Below are 26,470 nucleotides of genomic sequence, written 5' to 3'. Positions count from 1 at the left end.
ATAAGAAGCGCAGAAGCACGCTCTACTACTGTAAAAAGTGTGACGTTGCGCTGCTTCAAGACGTAGGTTGCGCTATGCATGTTGGACTGCTTCGAGTAGTAGTACACGTGCATTGAGTGTGAGTTATCGTAAACTGTGAAGTGACGCAGTTCAAACTCGCGTACAGTCTGAACAAAATATTATTGTACGAGTATATAGTGTGATTATATTTACAATATCACCATGATTCAAGGCTGAAGAAAAAACAATGGGTAAGTCCTTTGGAATTTCATAACATATATAATAAAGATTATATTTTGCAATTCATGACAAAATAATCACAGTTAATTTTCATTTGTAAAAATTGCTCTTCTGTGTACATGTAGAAAAATTTATTGTCTTTCAGGTTGTTCTTAGTTTTTATTTCTATGTTGCATAGAACGGAAAATATGGATTTTTTTTCTGATGGTTTGCAAATTTAATTAATTGGTGATTTAAGTACTGGCCGCAGGGGGTTCCCGGCAATTTAAAAGTCCGTACATTAAAGGTTAAAACACTTGGAGCACCATACTTCAGTGATCATACCAATGATATTTATCAGTTTTTAATAATAAATAATATATCTATGTCATCTCTAAAATCAGCTAACTCTTCTTAATAAGACTACAATATTCCAGTATGTTTTAAAATAAAAGTACATTTGTTATAAGAATGCAACTAACCATTTTCATGTGTTCAGTCCACAGTAGACTTGCTGCCGTTTATTTTTCTAATTTTGTCCCTAGATAACTTATCAAAGAACAGAAGCCCAGCAGCTCGCTCGATGCTTTCAGGTGGCACCTAAAAAAAATAGCACAAGTCAAGATCACTTACTTACACTAAATGGTGCAACAAAAACTTTACTTATAAATGGTAAAAACGTGCTGCTCTGTGGATCTGAACGTAAAAAAAATACAAGTTGTGCCAAACATACCTAAGTATCTGTACAAAAACACTTATGAAGCATGGTTGTTCAGTAGATAGAAACATATTTTTTGAATGTTAGAAATACGCATTTCATTTATAATTGTCACATATTTTACCAGAACTTATGTTGAATACTTCCTGTTTCCTTGGCTTAGGGGCTTAAACATGCATTTTCCATCAGACGTGATATACGAGAGGCCATATGTATTTGTTGCAGTACCTAACTCCAGGGGCTGAAAGGGTTGCCTGGTTCTTCTACAAAAAAACTATTTACAATCATTTGAAACACAGTAATCTTAACTGATTAAAATCTTCAAATTCTGTGGGCACTTCGTGGATTTGATGAATTGATCTGTAGTGATGTCCAGTATTTTCAAAGAGTGGGCAATATGAATGTAAAAAAAAAATATTTTTCTGTGCAGTGAATAAAGTGAACTGAATAAAAATTCATTCAAATCCATATTTACCATTAAAATCCTTTTTTGTGTCACTCAGTGTATTATAAATCAGTATGATGGAAAAATACTGTCTCTATGTTGTAAAATTGAAGGGGATCAATTTCTTCAATGCATTTCATGGAGATATTTTTGTAGGAACAAGAACTAAACATATATTTCAGTTTCAAGTACACAGAACTTTGAAGTGCATAAAATAATGGATCGGTGTTCACAGTCTCATGGCTGTCATCTGAAGTAGTTATGAAAATAACACATTTAAACATATAGCATAGTTGGTTGAGGCATTATGCTGCAAGCTGGAAGGCTGTGGATTCAATTCCCAGTGAGGTCACTGGATTTTTCAATTGACCTAATCCTTCCAGCCACACTATAGCCCTGGGGTCGACTCTGTCTTTAACAGAAATGAGTACCATGAATCCTCCTGGGTGCCCAGTGCATGAGGCTGACCTCGCTGCCACCTGTGAATTGACTGTCTAGAGAAAGTGTGGGAGCCTCTTGACATCTCTCAACCCTAAGGGCCTCCATGGCCTGTTGCAGGGAGAGCTTTACCTTTCTTTTTACCATTATCATAAAGTACATTCTCATGTTATTTACAAAGGTCTGGCATGACGCGTAACAGTGTTCCCTTATTTACTTGCTCACAATGAGAAAACTTCAAGGTGCCAGGATAGCTCAATCGGCATAGTGATGGGTTGTGGGGCCCACCCAGTGTCCCATCCAATGGGTATCAGGAACTGTTTCCCTGGGGGTAAAGCAGCCAGGCCACTCACTCCCATCAAGAATGGTGGAGATATACCTCCACTACCCCATAAGTCTTCATGGCATGGTCTCTAATTAGTTCAGCACAGGGACACGTTTGTGTTTTTGCAATCATTACTTCTTTGCAACCTACCTGAAACGCAGTCAGAGGTGTCTTGTCATCTATAACTTGATTGGGCATTACATATGCTTCCATGTCCAGCTTTTGGTCAGCAGTCTCTGCAACTATTACTTTGAAGAAATGTGTTGGCACAGCCACAGAATTTGCTCCTAGAACCTGGTATCTGATGTACATTTTCCCATCACTCTCTTTCCTATAGGAATCACAAATTATATGTGTATATGCTATGAGATCTGAGGTTCTTATAGCAATGAATATCAATATTATTGACTTCTGGTACATGACACCATGTAGTACTGTATATAGGAACCTGGTGCCTCCCATACCAAATTGAACAGAAGTATGGGAAGACTGCAGTCAACGCTAGTTCATTCCATGAAACATTGAATAGTGATCGAAGAGTACTATCTTGTGGGATATAATGCTATATGGTCTTCTGAAAGTCAACTGACGTTTCAGAGAAACATATCACCTCCATCTTCAGGGTCAAAAAATATGCCAAGCAAACCTCAAATCCAATTAGTGATTTGTTAGTGAACCCAATTTTGATATTGCTTTTCACTGCAGGACCCATAATTTCACTAATTTTATTCAAGATCTTACAAAATGTGATTAAAATGGTGAATGCTGATTGGATTGCATTACCAAGTTACACCAGAATAGGAAGGCCAATGTGACTAAGGGTGTAAACGCTGTCAATGTGCGTGCATTTGTGACTGTTGACTGACCATGGAATAATGATCATTTGGACACACTGTAGCAGTGTCAATAGATAGAATCATTGGTCAGTGAGGGATGACTGTATAATCTTGATAGATACAATAGTAAATGCTTGCTAATCTGGAGTATTTGGGGAGAGAGACCACCTGGATTAAATGATATTCCAGATTAGTGAAGCAGAAGGTAGCCCTGAAGGCCACAAAAACTTAGAACACAAATAAATGGAAAATTTCATGAGATTATATATATATATATAATGTGTGTATATATACTGTATATACTGGTGATGAAAATAAATGCTACATGTCTTTTAAAGTATGCACTAAACTGTGGACAACATTTTTCATATTTTGATCCAAATTAGTGAGTGTTTACTGTACAGCCAACGTTTGCAGATAGAGGGTGTCGCGTGGTCAGTGCAACAAATCCCCACAACCGTTAATTTCGGTTTTCTAGACTGTTTCCTTGAAACAGCTCCTCAATTATCATCACAAGTCTGAGTGGACCCCATTCCAGAAAGTTGGCACTAAACTTCGCCGACAAGTGGCGGTCGCTCAGTTGGTATGGTTCGATTCCAGACTGAAATCATGGAGTTTTTGTTTGTTTTTTTACTGTACAGCTCTCTGTAGAGCCAAGCATGATGGTCTGTTTGGGACATGCTCAGTTCGAATCTCAGCTGGGTTATTGATTATGTGCCTGCAGGCATGCGCTAGAACAGTCCCTCTGAGAGACTGTGCCTGCTTCCAGATCCTTTCCAATTCACCAACCATCTGACACTATACAATCTTTATATTGAAAGCACCATTAAATAAACCATAAAAATTCTCTGTGGGTGTATTCAAGACATATCCACATGCATTATTGAGAAGAACACGAATAATGAATATTGGCAGAAGGAAACTCATGTATGCACAGAATAGCTTCAGTATCACTCGTCTGCCAAAACTTCTTATGCACTGCCTTGGCATACAACCCAAGGCTTCACAGAAAGAAATCAACATCTGACTGACTATCCCACATTACAAAAGGATACCTTAAATATAAATTAATAAATTTTATGGCTAAAGCAACAGCAACACTGGTTCTCTAGAGCAGTGGTTCTCAACCTTTATGAGACCACGGCCCAGTAAGTTCTTTTTTTATAAGACGAGGGCCCAGTCCCAACAAATTTACTCGTAAATACCTTTCCAGTTTTGTTAAAGTTCATGCATTAAGCTAACGTAATATTAGTAATTAATTATACCAAATCATAAAGCGTACTAGTACACTTATGTCTACGGTGTGGCATGGTGACAAACATAAAATTACATTTAAATTAGTTATCAATCACTGGACTAATGAAATCTTGTAGCATTTTGTAGTTTCCTCAGACCAACATCATTAAATTAATTTGTGCTAATTTTCATTGACATATCCCATGCTGATCACCAAAAACTTATGTTATTCAGCGTAAAATATATTATTGTAAAGTTCTAGTATTTAGAGGTGACAGTCCAGGAAAAGCTGCGCAGTGGATGGGCAGGTCCATTTGTGAAAGTTGAGGGGTGTTGTGATTAGTCATTCGTCTGCATTTAGTGCGAGCAGACGTCTCAAGAGCATTCTTCCTTGTACAGTCAAGTTAAAAAGTTTTGACTCTTGGAGTCATATTTGAGTTATTATTCTCTATTTACTCTATTAATATTTTATTTTATTGCTTATTTTTATTCGTTGATTTTCTTTTTTGTTTATTTATATTTCTACATTTTTTCTGTCTCCTTTAACATGCCACCTACACAAAGTAAATTGAGTGGAAAAGTGTTGCATTCACAATCAAGAGAAATGGTTAGTAATGTATACAGGGTGATTCATGAAGTTTTACCCCGGCTTATGGTACATATTCCTGGGGTTATTTCCTGCAAAATTTCCTTATAAACTTGTGGTCGATTTTAAATAGTTATGGAGTAACAATAGATTTTCGAAACGCATCATTGTGAATGCAGCGCTATGCTTCAGCGTTGGTGACCATACGTTCCAGTCAGCTATGTCAGCAGATAAGGTAGACTGGTTTGAATGTTGCGCATAGGTAGATAGGCAGAGCGGTTCATACACGTGCGACGCATTGTGTTGACGTGCAGGGAGACATTTTTGAAAATCTTACGTACATCCAGTCGTCTTCTAAAGCACTATAGTTTAAAGAAAACAGATTGATGGAAGGGTGTGATATGCAACCATTGGTATGTTTACAGATTGGGATGCTGAAAATAATGTAATTTTGTAACACAAAATCGATGAAAAATGTTGCACAATGCAAAATTAAGAAATTGGAAAAAAATTGGTTTTAGAATGCTTCTTTCTTAAAACATTAACGATTTAAAAAGTGTTTGTATTGTATTTCTAATTTGTTTTGACTGAAATTCAAAGAAAAAAGATTTTTCGCCAGTTTTCAAATTACTGTATCTCTTTAATTATGAGATGGATGCCATTAGTATATTAACATTTTTTGTTCCAAATTACCTCAGGAATGCCCTCCCTAGGTGGGGGTAAAACTTCGTGAATCACCCTGTATAAGTATATGAAACAGGCTGGGCCAACAATTACAGTGAAGAACATAGGAGTGGAAGTAGCAAAGGCAACAGGTGTATCGGACAGTAGTGTCAGAAGAATAATAAGAGAAACAAAAAATATCGAACCTGGGGCTTCCACTTCCCTTTTGACACCCCATAAAGAAATACCTAGGAAATTTCCACTAGCCACTTTGGACGACTTTAACGAGTCTGTGGTGCGAAGAAAAAATAATGACTTCTACATACTCAAAAAACGGAGATCTACCCTGATAAAAGTTCACGAAAACTTGAAGAAAACGTTAGATTTTCAGGGATGCATCTCCACATAAAAGAAAATTACCACAGTGACATGGACAACACCAATTATGAAAAATGGTTAAAAGAGCGACTTATTTCTAACCTTCCCCCAAATTCTGTCCTTGTCATTGATAATGCTCCCTATCATAATGTACAATTAAACAGAGCCCCTAACTCAAATTCAAGAAGAGATTTTGTGATATCCTTGCTAAAATATTACCTTCCATAACAGTGCTCCCTATCATAATGTACTACTAAACAAAGCTCCTAACGCAAATTCAAGAAGAGATTTTATGATATCCTGACTAAAATATCACCTTCCACCTATTACCTTCCATAACAGTGATTTTTCATCATTGCGGAATCCAGACATATCTCGTAATATGATCATACCGCTCAAACCGAAATACCTTTCCTATAAAATAGATGGAATCTTTGCAGAACACAATCACAATATTTTACGACTCTCTCCGTATCACCCAGAGCTCAACCCAACTGAGTTAATATGGGACACCGTAAAAAACTGGGTTGCTCAAAACAATACCATATTTAAGATGGATGACGTCATTAAACTGGCAGACCAAAAATTGGCTTCCATGACTGCAGAAGAATGACAACGTAGGTGCCAACATGTAAGGAACACTGAGCAACAATTAATGGCATGGGAAGGCCTTTCGGACGCAGGACAGGAGTTCGTCTTCCATGTTGGCGGTGATAGTGATGACAGTTCTGATGATAGCTCCAATTCATCTGGTGGTGATGAGGTAGGATAGGCATGTGGAGATGATATCTATGCGGACATTGCTGGTGTTTCCCCTTTAGAATAGACCCGTGTAATATGTAAATAAACTTTTCATGTATATAACAGTGAAAAGTGTATAACAGTGTACGAGTATAGTGCATAATAGTCTGCCACTCGGCACTTAAAACTTAACATCAGATGTGTGAACATCAACACAAAATAAACCACCATCACTATGCAACACAATGAGGTAAGAAGTTATTTCCTTTTCAGAACGCCTGTACAGCATTCCCCACCACACTTGTCGGCATGCTGGAGGTCTCCCCGCCACTACCAATACTTCTCCTACTCCATGTCGGAGGACTGTCAGCTCTAAGTACTAAAGCTGTATTATTAAATTGATTTTAATGATGTTGGTTTGAAAAAAAAATGGCAGTGAGAAAAATATTCATGCATTGTAACTCACCATAGAAGTCATTTGCGTAGGGGAAGAAGCAGAAAGATGTCAACTTGCCGGCGAAACACTTATCATCACATACACACGCCAAATAATTATATATGTAAAGTATGTAATTTGATACATAAAAATGTATGAATCTCTCAATTCTAAACACTACTTCCAGAACTAATTAAGATTTTGATTTTAAAGACGCAGCACTTTAACACATCAATTATAAGTTATTGGAAGTTAAACTTAGTTTCTTTTATCACAACTGAGTTTGGAAGGTTTTGGTTAGGCTAATGAGACTTCTGTTTTCCGTCCATTAGCTTATTAATTCTGGGATGAATTGAAGTGACAGCGAAATGGAGACAGTCAGAAAATTGCAAGCAGTTCCTCTGTTTCGTTTTAAGCACAGTCATGGCAGAAAATGCAGTTTCACAAAGATATGTGGTGGAAAAACAAAGAAGAAACCTCACTGCTATTTCATGTAAATCTGGATATTCATTTTTCATTCTTATCCAGGAATACTCGTAGTATTAAAAGTACTTTCCAGTCCTTTGTCCGATGATAATTCAATAAGTTAAAGGGTTTCTTCATGGGAAAGGGCTGTCTCTTTGTGTTCAACAAAAGGGTTCACAATCCACATATTTTGCCTCCGGGGAGCCTCATGTTTGGGATAATATTTTAAACATCATCATCATCATCTTCAAGTGGGCTGCAATAATATCTGAAACTGAATTCTGTGAATAGAAATCATCTGCTTCCATAATATAATCTGAGTACGACTGAAACATTTCACTGTTTCCTTCTGCAATCATATTAAGCCAGAGTTTGAGTTTCTTCTTGAATGATTCGATCTTGTTCCACGCATTAAATATTGTTGTATCTGGACCTTGAAGTTTTAAATTCAACTCGTTCATGTAAGAAAATATGTCGCTGAGATATGCCAGCCTGGCTACCCATTTCTTATCCTGGAAATAATGGGACAGGTTACTTTTCTTATCAGTTAGAAAGAGCTCAACTTCCTTTTGCAGTTCATATAAGCTCTTGAGAACTTTACCGTGTGACAACCAATGAACTTCCGAATGGAAAAGAAGATTTTGATGATCAGAGCCCATTTCATCGCACAATGCTTTTAACAGTCTTGTATTTAAAGCACTGTTTCTTATATAATTAATACTCTTAACAAATTGAGACAGGACTTCATTAAGCTCAGGTGCCATTTTTTTGGAGGCCAGGTTTTGCCTATGAATTTAGCAATGCGTTGACACTGAGTTATTGCCCGCCATATCCTTAATTTTAGAGACCAAACCTGAATTTCTACCTGTAAGACAGGCAGCGCCATCAGTGCAAACTCCAATGCAATTTTTCCATTCAAGACCCCTCTCTTCAATGAAACCATTTAAAACTTTGAAAATTTCACTACTGGTAGTGTGCGTAGGTAATTCAGAAACACTTAAAATGTCTTCCTTCATGTCACTCTCATCAAGGTCAATATATCGTACATATGTAAGTAAAATGCTGCTGTTCTGAATATCTGTAGTTTCGTCCAGTTGTAATGCAAACAATTTCGATTTTTTAATTTTTTCAATGACTTGCGATTCTGTATCTTCTGCCATATCAGATATCCGCCTACCAAATGTATCATTCGACAGTGGGATGTCTTTCATTTTACTTGCCGCAGACTGGCCTAATACTTCATTACAAGCAGCAATCAAAGAAGGCTTAATGAGTTCTTCCCCAATGGAATATGGTTTTTTTACATTTAGCTATCTGTAGTGATATTAAATAGGATGCCGTAAGAAGTGAAGTGTCATTGGTTGAAGCTTGGTAAATAATTTTTTTTTCTACTTTAAGTGCATCTCTTTCATGCATAAAGAATTCAATGGGTTTGTTGACTAGATCGGAATGTCTTGTGTTGAGATGTCGGGTAAGTCGCGATGGCTTCATAGCTTCATTTCCCAGAACAGTAGCACAAATGACACATTGAGGTCATGGCAATTGGTCAGTGTTAGGGCACTGTATGAAACCAAATTTTAAGTAGCTGTCCATGTACTTACGAATGGATGCAGACTTTTTCTTCTGTGTGCTGGTGGTTTTCCCTTCATTTTGTACACCTGGAGATTGCTATGTAGGCTTGAGGTGGATGAATCACTACTTGTTGCATCACAAACACCTTCAATACAAGATTTCTTAACACCAAAATTAAACAAAGTCCCCTGTCTCTTATTCATATTAAAATTTAAATCACTCAGGTTTCGAAACAAGCACTTACACACAGCATGCGAACTTGCGAAGAAACAGTATTCAGTATTACTAGATTTGAGAACTGGATACAGACTGCCTTGATCTTCAATTTCAATGGAAACATTTTCTTTATACTTCCTTGCTGATTGGTCACTGACATTTGCAACATAGATGTTATTTCACTCAGTTCTGAGAACAGAGGATATGCCGCCCATTGTTGTAATCAGCTTGCAGGCAATTTTTATGACTGGCCACAAACACCGGTATTGCCTTTCCCGTATGTTGAAAGATCTGAATGTCTGAAAATTCCCAATCATTCACGAATGCTTCCATGTTTAAAAATATGCGGCCTGGTCACTGACATTTGCTACACAGATTTAGGAGTTCTGTGTCTAAGCTTCTTGACACAAATATTATTCTCCTCAGAATATTTCCACTATAAAATATTTATTCATGAAAAATGCTTAGAAAATGAAAATAACAAATTCCAGAAGAGCCTCTTGCGGCCCAGTATAACTGATGTCAGGGCCCACTACTGGGCCGCGGCCCGGCAGTTGAGAAGCACTGCTCTAGAGATCACAGTGATGTCCTACCTTGGCAAGTACAATGGACCAGTACATACATATACATTCTTGTATGTTCTGGTCATTTTACGGACATATTTCTCCAGCCTGTTCCATGAGTGTCTGTTGAAACCAACCCCAACTTGGGGAGCCATATTGGAAAGAAGAAATGTTTGATCCACATGTTTCTGACATAGACGATGATTACCAGCAGCTGCCATGTGACCCCGGTCAAATCCACTCCCTCGATAGTCTGAGTTAAGGGCCCTAAAGACAATATATACAATGGATGGCTCATTATTGTGGTTATATTTCTTTTCTCAGATATTCTGTGGAGCTGGGATGGATCAGTCGGTATAGCAACAGCTTGACAGCTAGCGTTCAATTCCCTGCAGGGACAACAGATTTTTCTCTACTCAGCAGCATCAAGACCAACCAAGGGGCCAACCCAGGCTCCTATCCAATGGGTACCGAGGGCTCTTTCCCTGGGGTTATAGTGGTAGGGACATGATGGTGACCACTCACCTCCATCTAGTGCTGAGGTTAAGAATGGTGGATCTATGCCTCCACTCCCTAACACAGCTTCATGACATGGTGCTCAATTGCTTTAGAATATGCCATTAGAAAGGTCCAGGAAAACCAGGTATATGTAAAGCTATCATTCCTGTAACAGGCCATGGAGGCCCATAGGTTTGTGAGACGTTGAGGATCCCACATTATCTAGACAATCAACTCACAGATAGCAGTAAGGTTGTCAGCCTTATGTGCCGGCCATCCTTCAAGCCCCAGGAAGATCCCTGGTACTCATTTCTGTTAGAGGCTGAGTCAACCCCAGGGCCATAGTGCAGCTGGAAGGATTAGGTCAATTGAGAAAAATCCACCTCATCAGGACTTGAACCCACAACCTTCTGGCTTATAGCATAGTGCATCAAACAACTACGCTACCACGTGCCCCCAGGAAAACCAGGTGGGACTGATATTGAATGGGACACATCAGCCGTTGGTCTATGCTGATAATGTGAATCTACTGGGTGGTAATATAGATATTGTAAAGAAAAACACAGACTTTAATTAATGCTAGTAAGGAGGCTGGTCTAGAAGCAAATACAGAGAAAACGAAGTATATGTTGCTGTCATATAAACACAATGCATGGCAATATCAGGACATAAAGGTAGGTAACAGATGTTTTGAAAATTTGGCACAGTTCAGATACTTGGTAACAACGATAACAAATCAAAACCTGATTCAGGAGGAAATTAAGAACTCGGGTAATGCTTGACAAAAGCAGTGCCATAGCTCAAGCGGTTAGTCGCTGCCTTCACACTGTGGTGGCCAGGGTTCAAACACGGGGCTGGTCAAGTGGGATTTGTGGGGGACAAAGTGGCACTGTGGTAGGTTCTCTCAGAGTACTTCGGTTTCCCTTGTCAATCTTCATTCCACCAAATTCTCCATCATCATAATCACCCAGGGAAGGTACAATAGGTCAAGCAGTGACAGCGTGCCAAGTGGACCCAGCTGAACTCCACCCCCACTATGCGAAAAAAATACTTGGTAGCATTCAGTCCAAAACCTTGTCTTCTCGTCTGCTGTCTAAAAACATAAAAACCAGAATATACAAAACAACAAATTTACCTGTGGTTCTGTATGGGTGTGAAACTTGGTCTCTGACATTAAGGGAGGAAGTGAACAAGGGGATTTTGTGAACAGGGTGCTGAGGAGAATATATGGACCAAAGAGAGATGAAGTGACAGGACATTGGAGAAAACTGCACAATGAGAAACTTCATTACTTCTACTTCTTACCAAGTATAACTAGAATGATCAAGTCAAGGAGGATGAGATGGGCAGGGCATGTACCACGACCTGTAGAAGAGGAATGCGCAGGATTTTGGTGGGAAGTCCAGAAGGAAAAAGACCACTAGGAAGACTGTATGGGCTGGATTGATCTGGCACAGGATAGGGGCCAGTGGAGGGCTCTTGTGAACATGGTAATGAACTTTCAGGTTCCATAAAATGCTGGGAAGCTCTTGAGCAGCTACACAACTGGCAGCATTTCAGGGACGGCTCATCTCCATGAAATTAGTTAGTTCAAGGACAATTTTACTTTTTTTTCCTACCTTTACCTTTACTTTTACCTGCTTACCACAAGATATCTTTGCCTCATTTTCATAAGTGTGGTACATAAAATCATGAAAGTTTACTTATTAGGTCCATATTTGGTTGGATATTAAGCTGCTTCATCAACTGCTGAGTTTACTTGTATGGTACAGAATCAGATATAGAAGTATGGTAGTATTCATGGCTTACTGCAACATGGCATTCTGACAGAGTCAGGAATTAAGGGAAAATATAAATAAGAACACTTAGGCACTGGTTGGAAGTTAAATTGGTTACCTTAACCATGGCAGGCAGTGACGAACGCTCTGTTCTGGCTAACAGAGCGCTTTCAGACCCCTATAACTGGTGGAATATAATATGAAAATCTTTTATTATTAAAAGCTGTAATTAAACTTTGATTCAGCATGTGATATTGCATTACATATTTTGTGAATCTGTTGGTTTATAATTTGTTGTAATTTTGTTGGTTTTACAACTCGTATCATGAGATATGTCCTATTTTAATGTAGTCTGATCTGTGATATGGGTAAATATGAATTGATTAATGTATAGATAATTCTGAATTGTTGGAATTGTTGCGTGTTTGATGTGAATACTCATTGCATATTTGCGAGTTTATTGGTTTTGATCTTATTGTATCTTGCTGATTTTATAATTTATTTGAGTGAATGAATGTTTGGATAAATTTTGTTATGCTGCATATTGATATATGCTAGATATGATAGTCATTACATATTTTGTGATTTTATTTGTTATGAATTCTCGCACCTTGCTAATTTTATAATTTATTACTTGTGTCATGTTCTACACCTGTGTGGTCTGATCTATGGATAGTGAATGTTGAATGTATGAATGTATGGATGGACTGTGATATATTAGATTGCGATACATGCTAGATGTAAGTAGTCATTACATATCTTGAGTGTTTACTGGCTTAGAATCTACTGTATTTTGTTAATTTTATAATTTATATTATGTGACATGTCCTATATCAATGTAATCTGATCTACAGGATGAATAAACATGAATGAATGAATGAATGAAAAGCTGTATGTGCCTTACATGCCTTTGCATGTGTTGTGAGAAAACTGATGTTATCCATACCTGAAATAAGGATGCATTGATGCATCTTCAGTGAATTCACATTTAGACCGATCAACAGATTCATTGTATACCAAAGACTCTTTTGTGAGGTGTTCAAAAACCCAATGTGGAACTCTATTTCTGCGGTCATATGACAGCACATAATCATCAAATGATCGTACAGTGTCCAGGCCTGGGAAACCATATTTCATTATCTGAAAGAAAAATGTATGATATATGTGAATAAATTTTAATTCGCCACGACCGCACATTTAAGAATATGATCCACATTTTTCAGTAAAAAAATTAAATCTAAACTTAGATGCACTGAACCTCCGACACTCTGATGGATTTACTTGGAACAGGAGAAGATTCCAAAGGAACTAACTCCTTTTCCGTAATTGAGGGTTTGTTTCCTGGAGAAGCTGCCGAAACTGTACCAAAAATTGGTAGTCCTGGCATTCTTCTTATTTCATGTAATAAGTCGTCTTCATCATTTTGATTAACGTGTAGACACTTCCATGCATTTTGCGTCAATTTCCATCTCTCGGTAAAATTACCAGTAAAAAAGCCTATAAGTCCGGCAGTTGCTAATGCAGTAACACGAAAATTACTTTTCCACGCCATTTGGCTAACAAGCACTACACCACAGAAATCTACACAACCACTAACATCCCGTAATCCTAAAACCCTAAGACCCGCAACGCCCCATTAATTTTTTCTTCCCCACCCACTTACGAACATAACATCCTTAACCTTCACAAGGAAACATAGCGAACAGGGGGCGCCACTGCACACGCGTAACGCGCACTGGCGATGATGAATTCTGAGAATATAAAAGATAAATTTCCGAATTGTAACTGCTCCAAATGTAATAATACACTGTAGGAATTGTTAAAAATGGTGTATCAGTCCAGTAATAATCTATGATTCACACTCTCTGTATATTAAAAAGTATATTCAATCCATATTATGGACTTCTGATTGTCTGTTGGTGAGCCATGGTTGGTACGGCTGGTACGGTTGGTACCTCCGAGCAAAAATAAGAAACAAAAATTGTGGGCTGTTGCATGTGCTGAAGTCTATAAACTTGGAAGTCCGAAAATAGTGTATTTTGAAAGTAGGAGGTTAAGTTGGAACAATGAAAACAAAAACCGGTAAACGTGAAAAATCAGCGATACATAAATTCGATATAAAAACAGCCCGTGACTTACTGTTGGGAGAAAGCAAGTTTATAACAGAATTATTGGATAAGCAGAACTTCCCTGTTCCAGGGAATAACGATTCAGGTAAAATATACACTCTTCCAGTTGGTGTCCACGAAGCTCTTCGTGTATCGCTTTATGTATTACTTTGAACGTAGATTAATGAGTTTTTCCAAGCTGCATAGACAGCGAGTCATTCCCCCTAAAAGCTTTAATGACGGACCAGCAGTTAACTGTATCATTTATATGTGGTACAAGTGGCGTTAAGGTCAGCATAGGTGTGTCAAACTCGCGAATGTTACTAATGGAATGGTGCATATATAACCAACTGCAGGTCAAACTTCGGCAATGTGCAGTCAGTCAATAGATACAAAACTTTCGTGACACGTAAGGAATAGTGCTCAGTCCAACAAGGACATGAAAGGAATTACTAGTACTGCAGTATTTCCCCTGACGGCTGACTGGGTGCCTGTGCCCATCGTGTTTGTTGCTTACAAAAGAGGATGAAATTCTTTGGTAGAGGGTTAGAATTTGTATCACTTAAATTTCCCACATGCAGAGAATATTGGCACTAGTCGACTGGTAGCAAGTGTTTTGTTGCTATTGGAGCTGCCAATTTTAAGCTGAACTTCGGATCAAATATTGTGCTAAATTAAGTAGTAGGTGTATCAGTTGGAATTGTAGTGGTGACCATACAAAGTGCTGAAATTGATGCAGAAATACAATTGTACTTCTACAAAGCACCATTGATAGGAATGAGAGTGAACAGCAAGGAGGAATAAGCTTGGGCTATCAAGGAAATTAGTGTGGGAGCCTGTAGAGGTAGAGAGAGAAGGATGTTTTAGTAATCTGAGAACAACAAGATTAGTTTAATTGCTTACTGTGTCATGTTTCTAATAGGATGTTGAAATATGGTGCTCATATTAAAAATACTATTGTGGCAAATGTAAAATTACAAGCAGTGCTGAGGCATCTTGTTTAGTTCTTTGCAGTATGTCTGTCATGTTCCAAAGACCTCACTTGGTTTTGTAGTTCATCTCTGAAGTTTGTGAACTGTGGCTTAAAGAAATTCACACAAGTGGCAGTTGACCTTTCAAAGCACAGTGGTTATGATATGTACTACCTGGTTTAACAGCGTACAGAGTGTATTTATGTGTTTCATATGGCTCTCAGAATGACAAGTGATTATTTCCTTAAAGAGTTTTAATTGACAAGTCTTTGTGATGGAGACTCAGTTTGTTCTTTATGAGGCAGGGGCAGAATTTCTAAGTGTTGATGTAGATGATTTCCAGGCTTCAGCTATTAATATTCCTGTTGTTTGTCAGTCCAGAACCTTTTGTCTTCTCATCTGCTGTCCAAAAACATAAAAATTAGAATATACAAAACTATAATTTTGCCTGTGGTTCTGTATGGGTGTGAAACTTGGTCTCTGACATTAATGGAGGAACATAGACTGAGGGTGTTTGAGAACAGGGTATTGAAGAGAATATTTGGACCAAAGAGAGAAGAAGTGACATGAGGTTGGAGAAAAATGCATAATGAGGAGCTTCATAGCTTTTACTCTTCTCCAAGTATGATCAGAATGATAAAGTCAAGGAGGATGAGGTGGGCAGGGCATGTAGCACGAATAGGGGAGGCAAGGAATGCGTATAGGATATTGGTGGAATAGCCAGTAGGAAAGAGACCACTGGGAAGACCAAGGCGTAGGTGGGCAGACAATATTAAAATGGATGTTAGAGAGATAGAATGGGATGGTATGGATTGGATTGGATTGGTTTGGTTCAGGATAGGGACCCGTGGAGGGCTCTTGTGAACACGGTAATGAACCTTCGGGTTCCATAAAATGCTGGGAAATTCTTGAGTAGGTGCAGAATTGGCAGCTCCTCCAAAAGGGCTCAGCTCCATGAGTGAGTAAGTAAGTAAGTAAGTTGTTTGGTTATTAGCAAGAAATGATTCTAATTGTTATGATACTGGGGCGTGTATACCTGATGCTGGATGCAACCCCAAGATAGATGACTGTACAGTGGCCATTGCTAGGTAGCGACCCCAAACAACAGAGGAATGGTGTTTTATGTGTGGTCAATGTCAAGATGTTATAAGCAGGGCAATAACCGAGTAAAGCAACTCTGACTCTGGCTGAGTTCATTAGTGTAGTGGAGTGGGTTGTGTGAGTGAGTTAGAGAACTGCTATGATCCAGCCATGAGCTATTGCTGTGAGAAGCTGGTAGCGGAGGCCAGGGATAGTTCGGGAGCCCAGAGGAAGGGGAATACCTACTGTTGGAAGCTGCTAGTGAAGGTGTGACTGTTGAAACCAGTGTGTCTGTGTAATAGTGAATTGTAAAGTGTAGTCATGAATCTGTATCTAAGAGTCCAATAAATCTGGTCATCAATCCAAAGCTTGTTTATAGTCATTCAAAATCATGGCAGTGTGTATATTAATCATGTAGTTACTATAGGATTCTGACGATGGTGTATAACACACAGAGATGTTGGGTTTTCGGACTTTATCCATCGTCCTGGTTTTTAAGATAACTAAGAAAAACACAACGTTTTGGAAGATGGATCTGTTTCTGAAATGTCGTGTTTTTCTTAGTTATCTTAAAAACCAGGATGATGGATAAAGTCCGAAAACCCAATATCTCAATCAGCGTCCAGTGACCCAACAGAATAGGTGTTTTTCCCTCACCTGAGGATGGAAACAGATCCAGTTTCCGAAACGTCGTGTTTTTCTCAGTTATCTTAAAAACCAGGATGATGGATAAAGTCTGAAAACCCAATATCTGTATATTCATCATGGTTGTGCTATCATGGGCAAGTGTTAATGAAGTATAATTTCTTTTCAGATATCGTAAGAGGCAGTTCTGACAAAACTTTTGGTGTTCACAGCAAAAAGAAAGGTGTGTACCACTTTATAAACATCAACTCATCATAAATAATAACCTTTAACGTACAAATGTTAATTTTCATTTCATGCATCCTGTTGTGTTATTGTGTACAAACAATTCTTTATTGGAGTCCGTCGTAACATAACAACATAATGGTCAAAGTCAACATTATTTTAGCTACATGTTTTGGCTTTTAAAGTCATCATCAGGCAAAACACATGATTACTATATTCACACACTATTGAACTGCAATTTCATTGTGACAGTAAAGCTGAATACTTGACAGCTGTTACATTATAAAATACAAGGTATAAAAATACAATAAATTATAAAATGAAAGTTATGGAATAAAAGATGGTTAAAAACTCTTCATGTGATATTGTATATTATGAAGTCATTTTATTTTCATCTTGTTGTTATATATCTGTGGACATAATGGTATGTTCTAGATTTGTATACATGTAATGAACTGCTTGGAGGCCTGTGGTATAGATGTAGTATAGTTTTGACATTAGTTGTTTGGCCGGTGCCTCATCTTACAATGTATTTTGTCTGCTCTGTTGGGAATACAGATTGCAACTCTTGAGATTTAGAATTCATAACAAATTTTTTGCTTGTACCATCTTTCTGCAGTCTGACACAGTAATTTCTGTAATTCATTATGTTGTGTCAACTTGCTTTGCATTGAGTTTCAGATTTTTAAGTATACAGTCATTCTTCATAATTAACTTCATTTGAATTTATTCATGCCATGACAAGGCAGGTTATAGATGAAACAATGAGGGAATTTTATTTGATGCCCTGTAATCTGCTAAACTCAACAAAGAACAGTATTGACTGTGCAAGATAAAGAAGTGTGTATATTTGTTTTGGTGTGTGTGCATGTGTGCGAGAAACTTGAAAGGTCAGTTTAACTCTTTGAAAGTTAGAAAATGTTATCCTTTATTTTTCTCTGACAGTATGTTTCATAAGTTTCGAGTTTACATCAAAGCAAAGATTTGCTGTACATCCACATTTTGCATACTACCAGAAAGTGTGATCATACTTTGTGCTGCATGTCTGATGCCGAATGCACTAGTGTGGTTTGCTCATCAAAGATTTAATGGATCAGGCACAAATATTTTCCATCAGTTTCCACAAAAACTGTGTAAAATAGAACAGTGTCACCAGAGGTTCCTGTCCTCTGTGATGTGACACCATGTAGAGGTAGAGGGCAGAGGGGTAATGATGTACCTGGCTAAACAGTGTCACTTCCTAGAAGACACTAATCTCTGTGGTCATTGCCATAGTTACATCATCTTGAACTTCACTAATGTTTACTGTTGACAGCATTTTAGGTATAAACAGTAAACATCTGGACAGAAAACAGTGACAGCATAAGTCATATATACCAGTAATCCCTGGTTGTACATATAACGTACTTCTGCACTTGTGGAAAGCACTGAATACTATGCGGTGGAAAAAGTAGGTACATGGGGGTAATCTGGGAGGTGCTCAGCCAGGATGATAAATTTCATGAGCAAGTGTCTCCCCCCCCCCACAAGGAAATGCCAGGATAGTGCCTCAAATAATACCATGTCTATTTCCTCACATATTCTTTGCAGTTCATTCATCGATCATCCTGCCATCTGACACTGTGTAGCCTGAGCTACTGACAGTGTCATTAAATATGTTGGATACCATCAACAGGCTGTTTTTTGCGAGATGAAGGCAATACGTTTTTCTTAACTCTAAGCAAACTTATGCAAGACTGCACAGTGTCACATTACAGAAGATGGTAATTATCGCAGACTTGTATTTCTTCATGCCTGCAAGAGATTCCTTTACTGTGGTTTGATTGGTCAGATGATTTCACTCTGGTCAGACTCTTTTCCTTGAAGGTTACTTCATTTTTCATGAGCAGGTTCCAGTTGTCATGTAACAGTCCAGGTGGATGTGTTCAGTAGAACAACCATTTTCATTGTGGTGCTGCTTGATGTGGGTGATAACCCTGGATCTCCTGGTAGAAAACTGTGCCTTGACAGTTTGGTGCTATGGGACTGCATGGCAGAATATGACACCGTGAACATCGTGCACCACAATCAGCATAAACATGATGTTGCTTTGTTCTCGGTGAAGTTTCTTCAGATGAGAGTCTTTGGGTGATGCCATTTGTTCAGCTGCTGTTTAGTTACGGCTTGTATGTTTGAACCATTGTTCTTCGTGATGATGTGGTGTGAGATCATGTTTCCTTCTCTGTGGTGGAGGTTAGCAAGTTTATAATGGTGCCCCTCGTGTTCCTCAGTGTGAGGATGTCTGTCAGGGTGTTCAACATGGTGTCCTCTTGCCTCAGCTGCCACTTCTTGTGTCACTTGTTCAAAAGCATCAGTGACTGAATAAGCTTCACAGATGTGTTCAGGATGGTGCATCACCCTGCATGCTGCATAGCCTTCACTGACCATCACAAAATCATATCACTTAAATGTGCAACTGTCCAATATGGCAGAGGTTCCATGGTGCTTGCATCCTGCAGACTCCAATACTTGATCCCATTACATCATCTGACCTCAAATCTTGTCTGTGGTTGATCTTATGACATCCTCATATTACTGACTTGCAAATACGTAGGCGAGTCAAATGAAAACCTTAAATATTTTTTTGAGATTTATTGTGCACAAGTGGCACAAAGCTGTATCACTTTTCAACATAATCTGCCCCACGCTCAATGCAAGTCCTCCAGCGCTCACAAAGTGCATGAATTCCTTTAGAAAAAAATTCTTTTGGTAGTCCGCGCAACCACTTATGCACCGCGTGGCGTACCTCTTCATCAGAACAGGACGTCTTTCCTTCCATTGCTTCTTTGAGTGGTCCAAACCTATGGAAATCACTTGGGACAAGGTCTGGTGAGTATGCCAGATGAGGAAGACACTCAAAATGTAGATCACTGATTGTCGCAGCTGTTGTACGGGTAGTATGGGGCCTTGCATTGTCATGTTGCAAAAGGATACCTGTGGTCAGCAGTCCACGTCACTTTGATTTGATTGCAGGAGGCCGAAGATGATTTTTTTTTTAGGAGATCTGAGTATGATGCACTGGTGATAGTTGTCCCTCCAGGCATGTAGTGCTCCAAGATGATGCCTTTTTCGTCCCAAAAGAGAGTCAGCATAACCTTCCCCGCTGATGGTCATGTTCGAAACTCCTTTCGTTTTGGAGATGAGGAATGGCGCCATTCCCTGCTCACTCTCTTCGTTTCTGGTTGGTGGAAGTGAACCCAGGTTTCGTCCATTGTAATGATTCTTGCAAGGAAGTCATCACCTTCTCGTTCAAAGCACCGCAGAAGTTCTTCACAAGCATCAATATGTTGGTCTTTCAATTCAGGAGTCAGCTGCCGTGGCACCCATCTTGCAGACACTTTGTGAAACTGGAGCACATCATGCACAATGTGGTGTGCTGAACCATGACTAATGTTTAAACTTGCTGCAGTTTCATTCAGTGTCACTCGGCGGTTTTCCCTCACTGTGGCTTCAACTGCTGCAGTGTTCTCTGGAGTCACAACTCGATGTGCCTGACCCAGACGAGGAGCATCTTCCACTGAAGTCACACCATTTGCAAACTTCCTACTCCATTCGTACACTTGCTGCTGTGACAAACATGCATCGCCATATTGAAACTTCATTCTTCGATAAATTTCAATAGGTTTCACACCTTCACTACACAAAAACCGAATAACAGAACGCTGTTCTTCCCTGGTGCAAGTCTCAAGTGGGGCAGCCATCTTATACTGGTGCTGTGACGGTGTTCGTGCATCTGCACTATGCTGAAAATCTACAGGCCATTCTGTGTGCTGTTTGTAGCATGCTTACCAACTTACAGGATAATGGCATGAAATTTCGATTTTTTATTACAAATTTAAGGTTTTCATTTGAGTCAGCCTTGTACATTGCATGGTATGTCAGAGAGGCAGCTGGTTGATGTATCTGTGTAGCAAACTGCACATTCAGCCAGCCTTGTACTGTTGTCACCAAGTCTCGGTACGCTTTTCAGCAATAGGAAGGGGCATATAACTGCAGAAACAGAAGAAGGGACCTCTGGATATCTCTGTTGTATTTTGTTGAGTTATGTAAAAATCAACCAACCCCAGTCACAATAAAGATAGACCAAAAACAACTGGAGAATGTGAAATGTTTTAAATATTTGGGTAGCTTATTAACAGATGATGGAAGGTGTACTAGTGAAATTAAATCCAGGATTGCCATGGTAAAAGCTGCATTTAGCAAGAAGAAGAATCTTTTTACCAGCAAATTGGACTTAAATTTGAGGAAGAAACTAGTGAAATGCTACATTTGGAGCATAGCTCTGTATGGGGCTGAAACATGGACACTTAGGGCAGTAGATCATAAACATCTGGAAAGTTTCGAAATGTGTTGTTGGAGGATGGAGAAGATCAGTTGGACCGATTATGCGAGAAATGAAGAAGTGTTAATTAGAGTCAGTGAGCATAGGAATATCCTACACGAAATAAGAAAACGGCTAATTGGATTGGTTATGTTTTACGCAGAAACTGCCTTCTAAAAGAAGTTATTGAAGGAAAGATAGAGGGGCGGATAGAAGTGACAAGAAGACGAGGAAGACGTAAGAAGATGCTGGATGACCTTGGGGCAGAAGAGGATACTGTCATTTGAAGGAGAAAGCTCTAGATCGCATTAAGTGGAGGAATTGTTTTGGAAGAGACTGTGGACCTGTCATCTTGACAGATTACTGATGATGATGTTAAAATATGAAATGAAAACACTATTGCTTGATGTTCATGTAGGAGATACAATGAGGGCATCAGCTAATGATACCGAAACTCGGGTGAAGTTCCCACAGATTAACATAATATTGTGTTTCAGCGAAGCTGCTTGCGGCACAGAGCAAAGGAGCAACACGTGCCAAGAGTTTGGAAGAACTCCATGATAAGTTACAGGCAATGAGAGGTAAGCTGTTTCTTCTTTCTTTGTTTTCAGAATTACAGTTTCAAAACGTATACATTAGTTACATTTAGACAGAATATTATATATACTGCGGTAAACATTTATCACATCCCCAGGGAAAGATGTAATCAGTATGTTGATGTACTCTTGTTACATGGGGCACGCAATAGTATAGTTTGTTGAAGCACTAAGGTCATGGGTTCGATTCCCAATGAGGTCATTGGATATTTTTGATTGACCTAAATCATCCAGCTGCACTATGGCCCTAGGGATGTCTCACCCTCTAACAGAAATGAGTACCAGAAATCTTCCTGCTGGCATGTAAGGCTGACAACCTCACCGCCATCTGTGAGGTGATTGTCTAGAAAATGTGAGCCTCAACATCTCACAACCCTATGGGCCTCCACAGCTTCTTACAGCCCGGGTATTTAGAAGTGACAGTCCAGAAAAAGCTGCGCAGTGGATGGGCAGGTCCATTTGTGAAAGTTGAGGGGTGTTGTGATTAGTCATTCGTTTGTTTTCAGTGTGAGCAGATGTCTCAAGTTCAGTTAAAAACATTCTTCCTTGTACAGTCAAGTTAAAAAGGTTTGACTCTTAGAGTCATAATTGAGTGTATTATTCTCTGTTTACTGTATTAGTATTTTATTTTTATTTGTTGATTTTTTGTTTATTTATATTTGTACATTTTTTCTATCTCCTTTAACATGCCACCTACACGAAGTAAATTGAGTGGAAAAGTGTTGCATTCACAATCAAGAGAAATTGTTAGTAATGTATATAAGTATATGAAAGAGGCTGGGCCAACAATTACAGTGAAGAACATAGGAGTGGAAGTAGCAAAGGCAACAGGTGTATCAGAAAGTAGTGTCAGAAGAATAATAAGGGAAACAAAAAATATTGAATCTGAGGCTTCCACTTACTTTTCAACACCCCATAAAGAAAGACCTAGGAAATCTCCACTAGCCACTTTGGACGACTTTAACGAGTCTGTGGTGTGAAGAATTAACGACTTCTACATAGTCGAAAAGCAGCCTGAAGAAAGTTCACGAAAAGTGATTCATCTGGTGGCGGACATTGCGAGTGTTGCCCCTTTAGACTAGACCTGTGTAATACGTAAATAAACTCTTCGTGTATATAACAGTGAAAAGTGTATAATACTTGTAGTGTATAGTGCATAATAGTCTGCCATTCAGCACTTAAAACTTAACATCGGATGTGTGAACATCATCAAGACTAAACCGCCAACTCTATGCAACACAATGAGGTAAGAAATTATTTCCTTTTGAGAATGCCTGTACTGCATTCCCCGCCACACTTGTCGGCATGCTGGAGCTCTCCCCACCACTACCAGTACTTCTCCTAGTCTGCATCAGAGGACTGTCACTTCTATATACTCGGGCTGATAGCTTTACCTTTTTTTTTAACTGTTAAAAAAAAAAGTAAATATATACCTGTAACAGGCCATGGATGCCGATAGGGTTGTGAGATGTTGAGGTTCCCACATTTTCTTCACAGTCAGCTCACAGTTGGTGATAAGGCTCTCAGCCTTATGCACTGGCCACCCTTTACACCGAAGAAGAATACTATTACTCATTTCTGTTAGAGGCTTTGTTGACGTCAGGGCCATAGTGCAGCTGAAAGAATTAGGTCAGTTGAAAAATCCAATGACCTCATTGGGAATTGAACCCAATTGTGGCATAGTGCCTCAACCAACTATGCTACTGCATGCCACAGATTAGTAATAGATGTTGATAAAAATCAGAGCATAAGGTGGACTGGGCATCATTGCATTGTTTTAGTTTTTGTTTCAATGTGTTATTTTTGTTTGGAAGGGATTTCAGATAAGTGAGTTCACGTTCAGTTGACAAGTCAAGCCAAGGGTCATCTCCTTTATTCTGAGAGTTTGTGTGACTTATATTGTGTAATATTAATCTTTGTAAATTGAGGGCTATCTGCGTATCAGTCATGCTGAATTAATTTTAGTAACTTTTTACTTGGAGATGCTACAGAAGTTGCACTTACAATGACATGTTTTTATGAGAAATGTAAAATAAGGGTGGAGGGAATTTATTTTCTGATGGACTTCTTGTCTTATTCTACCCAATTCAAGTTCATGTTTATATATGAATGATCACACAGACACACTGGAAACCCTGTAAAGGATTTTAATAGTGTGTGTGAAGAATATGAAAAAGTGGTATATATATGTTTTTCACACATTATTTAGTTAGTTATTGGAGAGGGTGGGTTTCCCCGTGCACTGAGACCTGTATTGGTCCATTGTGCTTCCCTCTATGATTTCTACCAGTCTCTATATCCTACCGGTACTGGTGCTTACCATCAGTCCCGCCCAGCCAGCGAGACCAGCTCTACTAGCTGAGAGGTATCTATAATCCTTCCCCCATCTACCAGAGGTATTAGAGACTGCTGTTGGGCGGGAAACGTCCGTTAATTTGGCTCGGTGACCTCCTTTGGAGATACGAGGTTCTTTTACGTGCCGTAAAGCTACGACACGGGACCCACAGCTTAAAGTCCCTCCCGGAGGACTTGTTCCATGAATTTTTCCCGCCCTTAAAAATTCGACGACCTCCGCCGGGTATTTGAACCCGCATACTACGAGTCATGAGGTGGGAACGTTACCTCTAGACTACGGAGGCCGCTTCACATATTATTTAACTTACTACAGTACTTCTAGTGATACAGAATATTTTCTTGTGAATTAATATGAATTTTTGCATTTTCCAGGTAAAAAGTTGGGTTATAGAGACAAATTATTGAAGAAGGGATTAAAGAACAAAGTTATTAAGAAGCAAAAAAAGGATGAACGAAAGGGAAGAAAGAACTTAAGTAGGACAAAGCCAGATTATGGCTCAGAATTTGTAAATAGGCCAAAACCATTGAAACCTATCTACAACAGTGAAGGCAAGATGGTATTCAGCAGATTTGACTTCTCTGAGTCAGGATACAAAAACGAAGTAATGGAGAAGAAAGGGAGAGATGAACGAGACCCACATAAAATGCTCAAAAAAATTGAAAAACAAAATGAGAAGCTAAAAGACTTGGAGGCTACAGGCGAAATAGGAAAACTCACAGAAATTAGGGAGAAAATTGCATGGAATAGGGCACTGAGTAAGTCTGAGGGTGTCAAGGTTAAAGATAATCCTGAATTGCTGAAGAAGACAATAAAGAAAGAAATACAACAAAAACAAAAAAGTAAAAGGAAATGGGATGCAAGAACAGAAGGAATGAAGAATCGCCGAGACGAAAAGCAAAAGAAGAGAATGGAAAATATAGAGGCACGTAAGAAACAGGTTAAAATCAACAAACTGAAGAAAGCTGCTAAAAAAGGGAGGATTATACCAGGCTTCTGAACACCCCCCAGTCAGTGGCTGTGCAGTCCAGGATTCTACCAGAATTCTGAACATTCCTCAAGCAGTGGCTACACTCTCCAGGAACACTACCAGGAATCTTTCAAAAGGGAAACAGTTGGAGGGGGGACAGAAAATTTGTTTACAGGCTTACATTTAAGCCATATGAGATGTTTCTATGGATTTTCCCACAGTATTCAGAATAGAAGGATATTTTTTTCAAATATGTTTAAATACACTCTTTTTTGGCATTATTATTTTGTATATTTTCATATTCTTCCAACTTTTACTCTTTTCCAAAAATCTTGGGATTGGGGGACCAGATACCTGGCCAGCACCTTGTCTGTGAGATCATTTAATCTTACACCATCACCTTGATTTAGAAGTGATCTAGGAATTGATCTGCAGCTGGTGCTCCTCAGTATGTCTGGGATGAAGTAAAGGTGAGCATTGCACGCCTTATGTAGTGCCCACAAACTTAGATACAAAAATTAAGAAACATTATGAGTTTGTGTTAATGAACCAGACATTATTGGATTTATAAAGGTGAAAAGGCTTGAATGGGCTGGACACATAATACGTGCCAGCAAGAATAGAATGATGAAGAAAATACTTAATACTAAACCAGAAGGAAATAGGAAAGTGGGAAGACCAAGATTGAGATTGGAAGAATGTGTGTGGCAGGACATAAGAATTTTGGGTGTAAAGAACTGGAGGAATGTAGCATCGAATGGAGAAGAATGGCGAGCAATCCTGAGGAAGGCCAGGGCTCACAAAGAGCTGTGCCAGTGATGATGATGATGATGATGATGATGATGAGTTTGTGTAAATCAGATTTATGTTGTGGATTGCATGTGAATTTGTATTTGAATGGATGGACAGGACCGAGCCAATACATGCTGATCAGTGTTAAATATTGAGATCCTGGCTGACACACTGTTATAAGCTAGGCTCATTACTTACTCGTGGAGCTGAGCCCTTCTGGAGGAGCCACCAATTCTGCAGCCACTCAAGAATTTCCC

The 26,470-nt window shown here is 38.9% G+C and overlaps 2 protein-coding genes across 2 annotated transcripts; one reads left to right on the top strand and one right to left on the bottom strand.

Annotated features, from left to right (window-relative positions):
• Window positions 1-567: 567 nt before the first annotated feature.
• Window positions 568-14,031, bottom strand: LOC111870742 (endonuclease G, mitochondrial). Its single transcript, XM_023863257.2, has 5 exons — window positions 13,372-14,031; window positions 13,060-13,253; window positions 9,868-10,104; window positions 2,296-2,476; window positions 568-819 (listed from the first exon to the last, which is right to left on the bottom strand). Exons 1-5 carry the CDS (start codon window positions 13,663-13,665, stop codon window positions 715-717), a joined length of 1,011 nt encoding a protein of 336 aa, XP_023719025.1. The 5' UTR covers window positions 13,666-14,031; the 3' UTR covers window positions 568-714.
• Window positions 14,032-14,071: 40 nt separating this feature from the next.
• LOC111870736 (surfeit locus protein 6 homolog) lies at window positions 14,072-25,702 on the top strand. The gene is made up of 4 exons (XM_023863244.2): window positions 14,072-14,327; window positions 17,087-17,140; window positions 22,000-22,083; window positions 24,826-25,702. Exons 1-4 carry the CDS (start codon window positions 14,180-14,182, stop codon window positions 25,449-25,451), a joined length of 912 nt encoding a protein of 303 aa, XP_023719012.1. The 5' UTR covers window positions 14,072-14,179; the 3' UTR covers window positions 25,452-25,702.
• Window positions 25,703-26,470: the final 768 nt, after the last annotated feature.

The sequence above is a fragment of the Cryptotermes secundus genome, unplaced genomic scaffold, assembly GCF_002891405.2.
Source record: "Cryptotermes secundus unplaced genomic scaffold, Csec_1.0 scaffold204, whole genome shotgun sequence".
Lineage (NCBI taxonomy): Eukaryota > Metazoa > Arthropoda > Insecta > Blattodea > Kalotermitidae > Cryptotermes > Cryptotermes secundus.
Note: the sequence above shows the minus strand (reverse complement) of the source record. Positions and strands in the feature narration are given on the sequence as shown.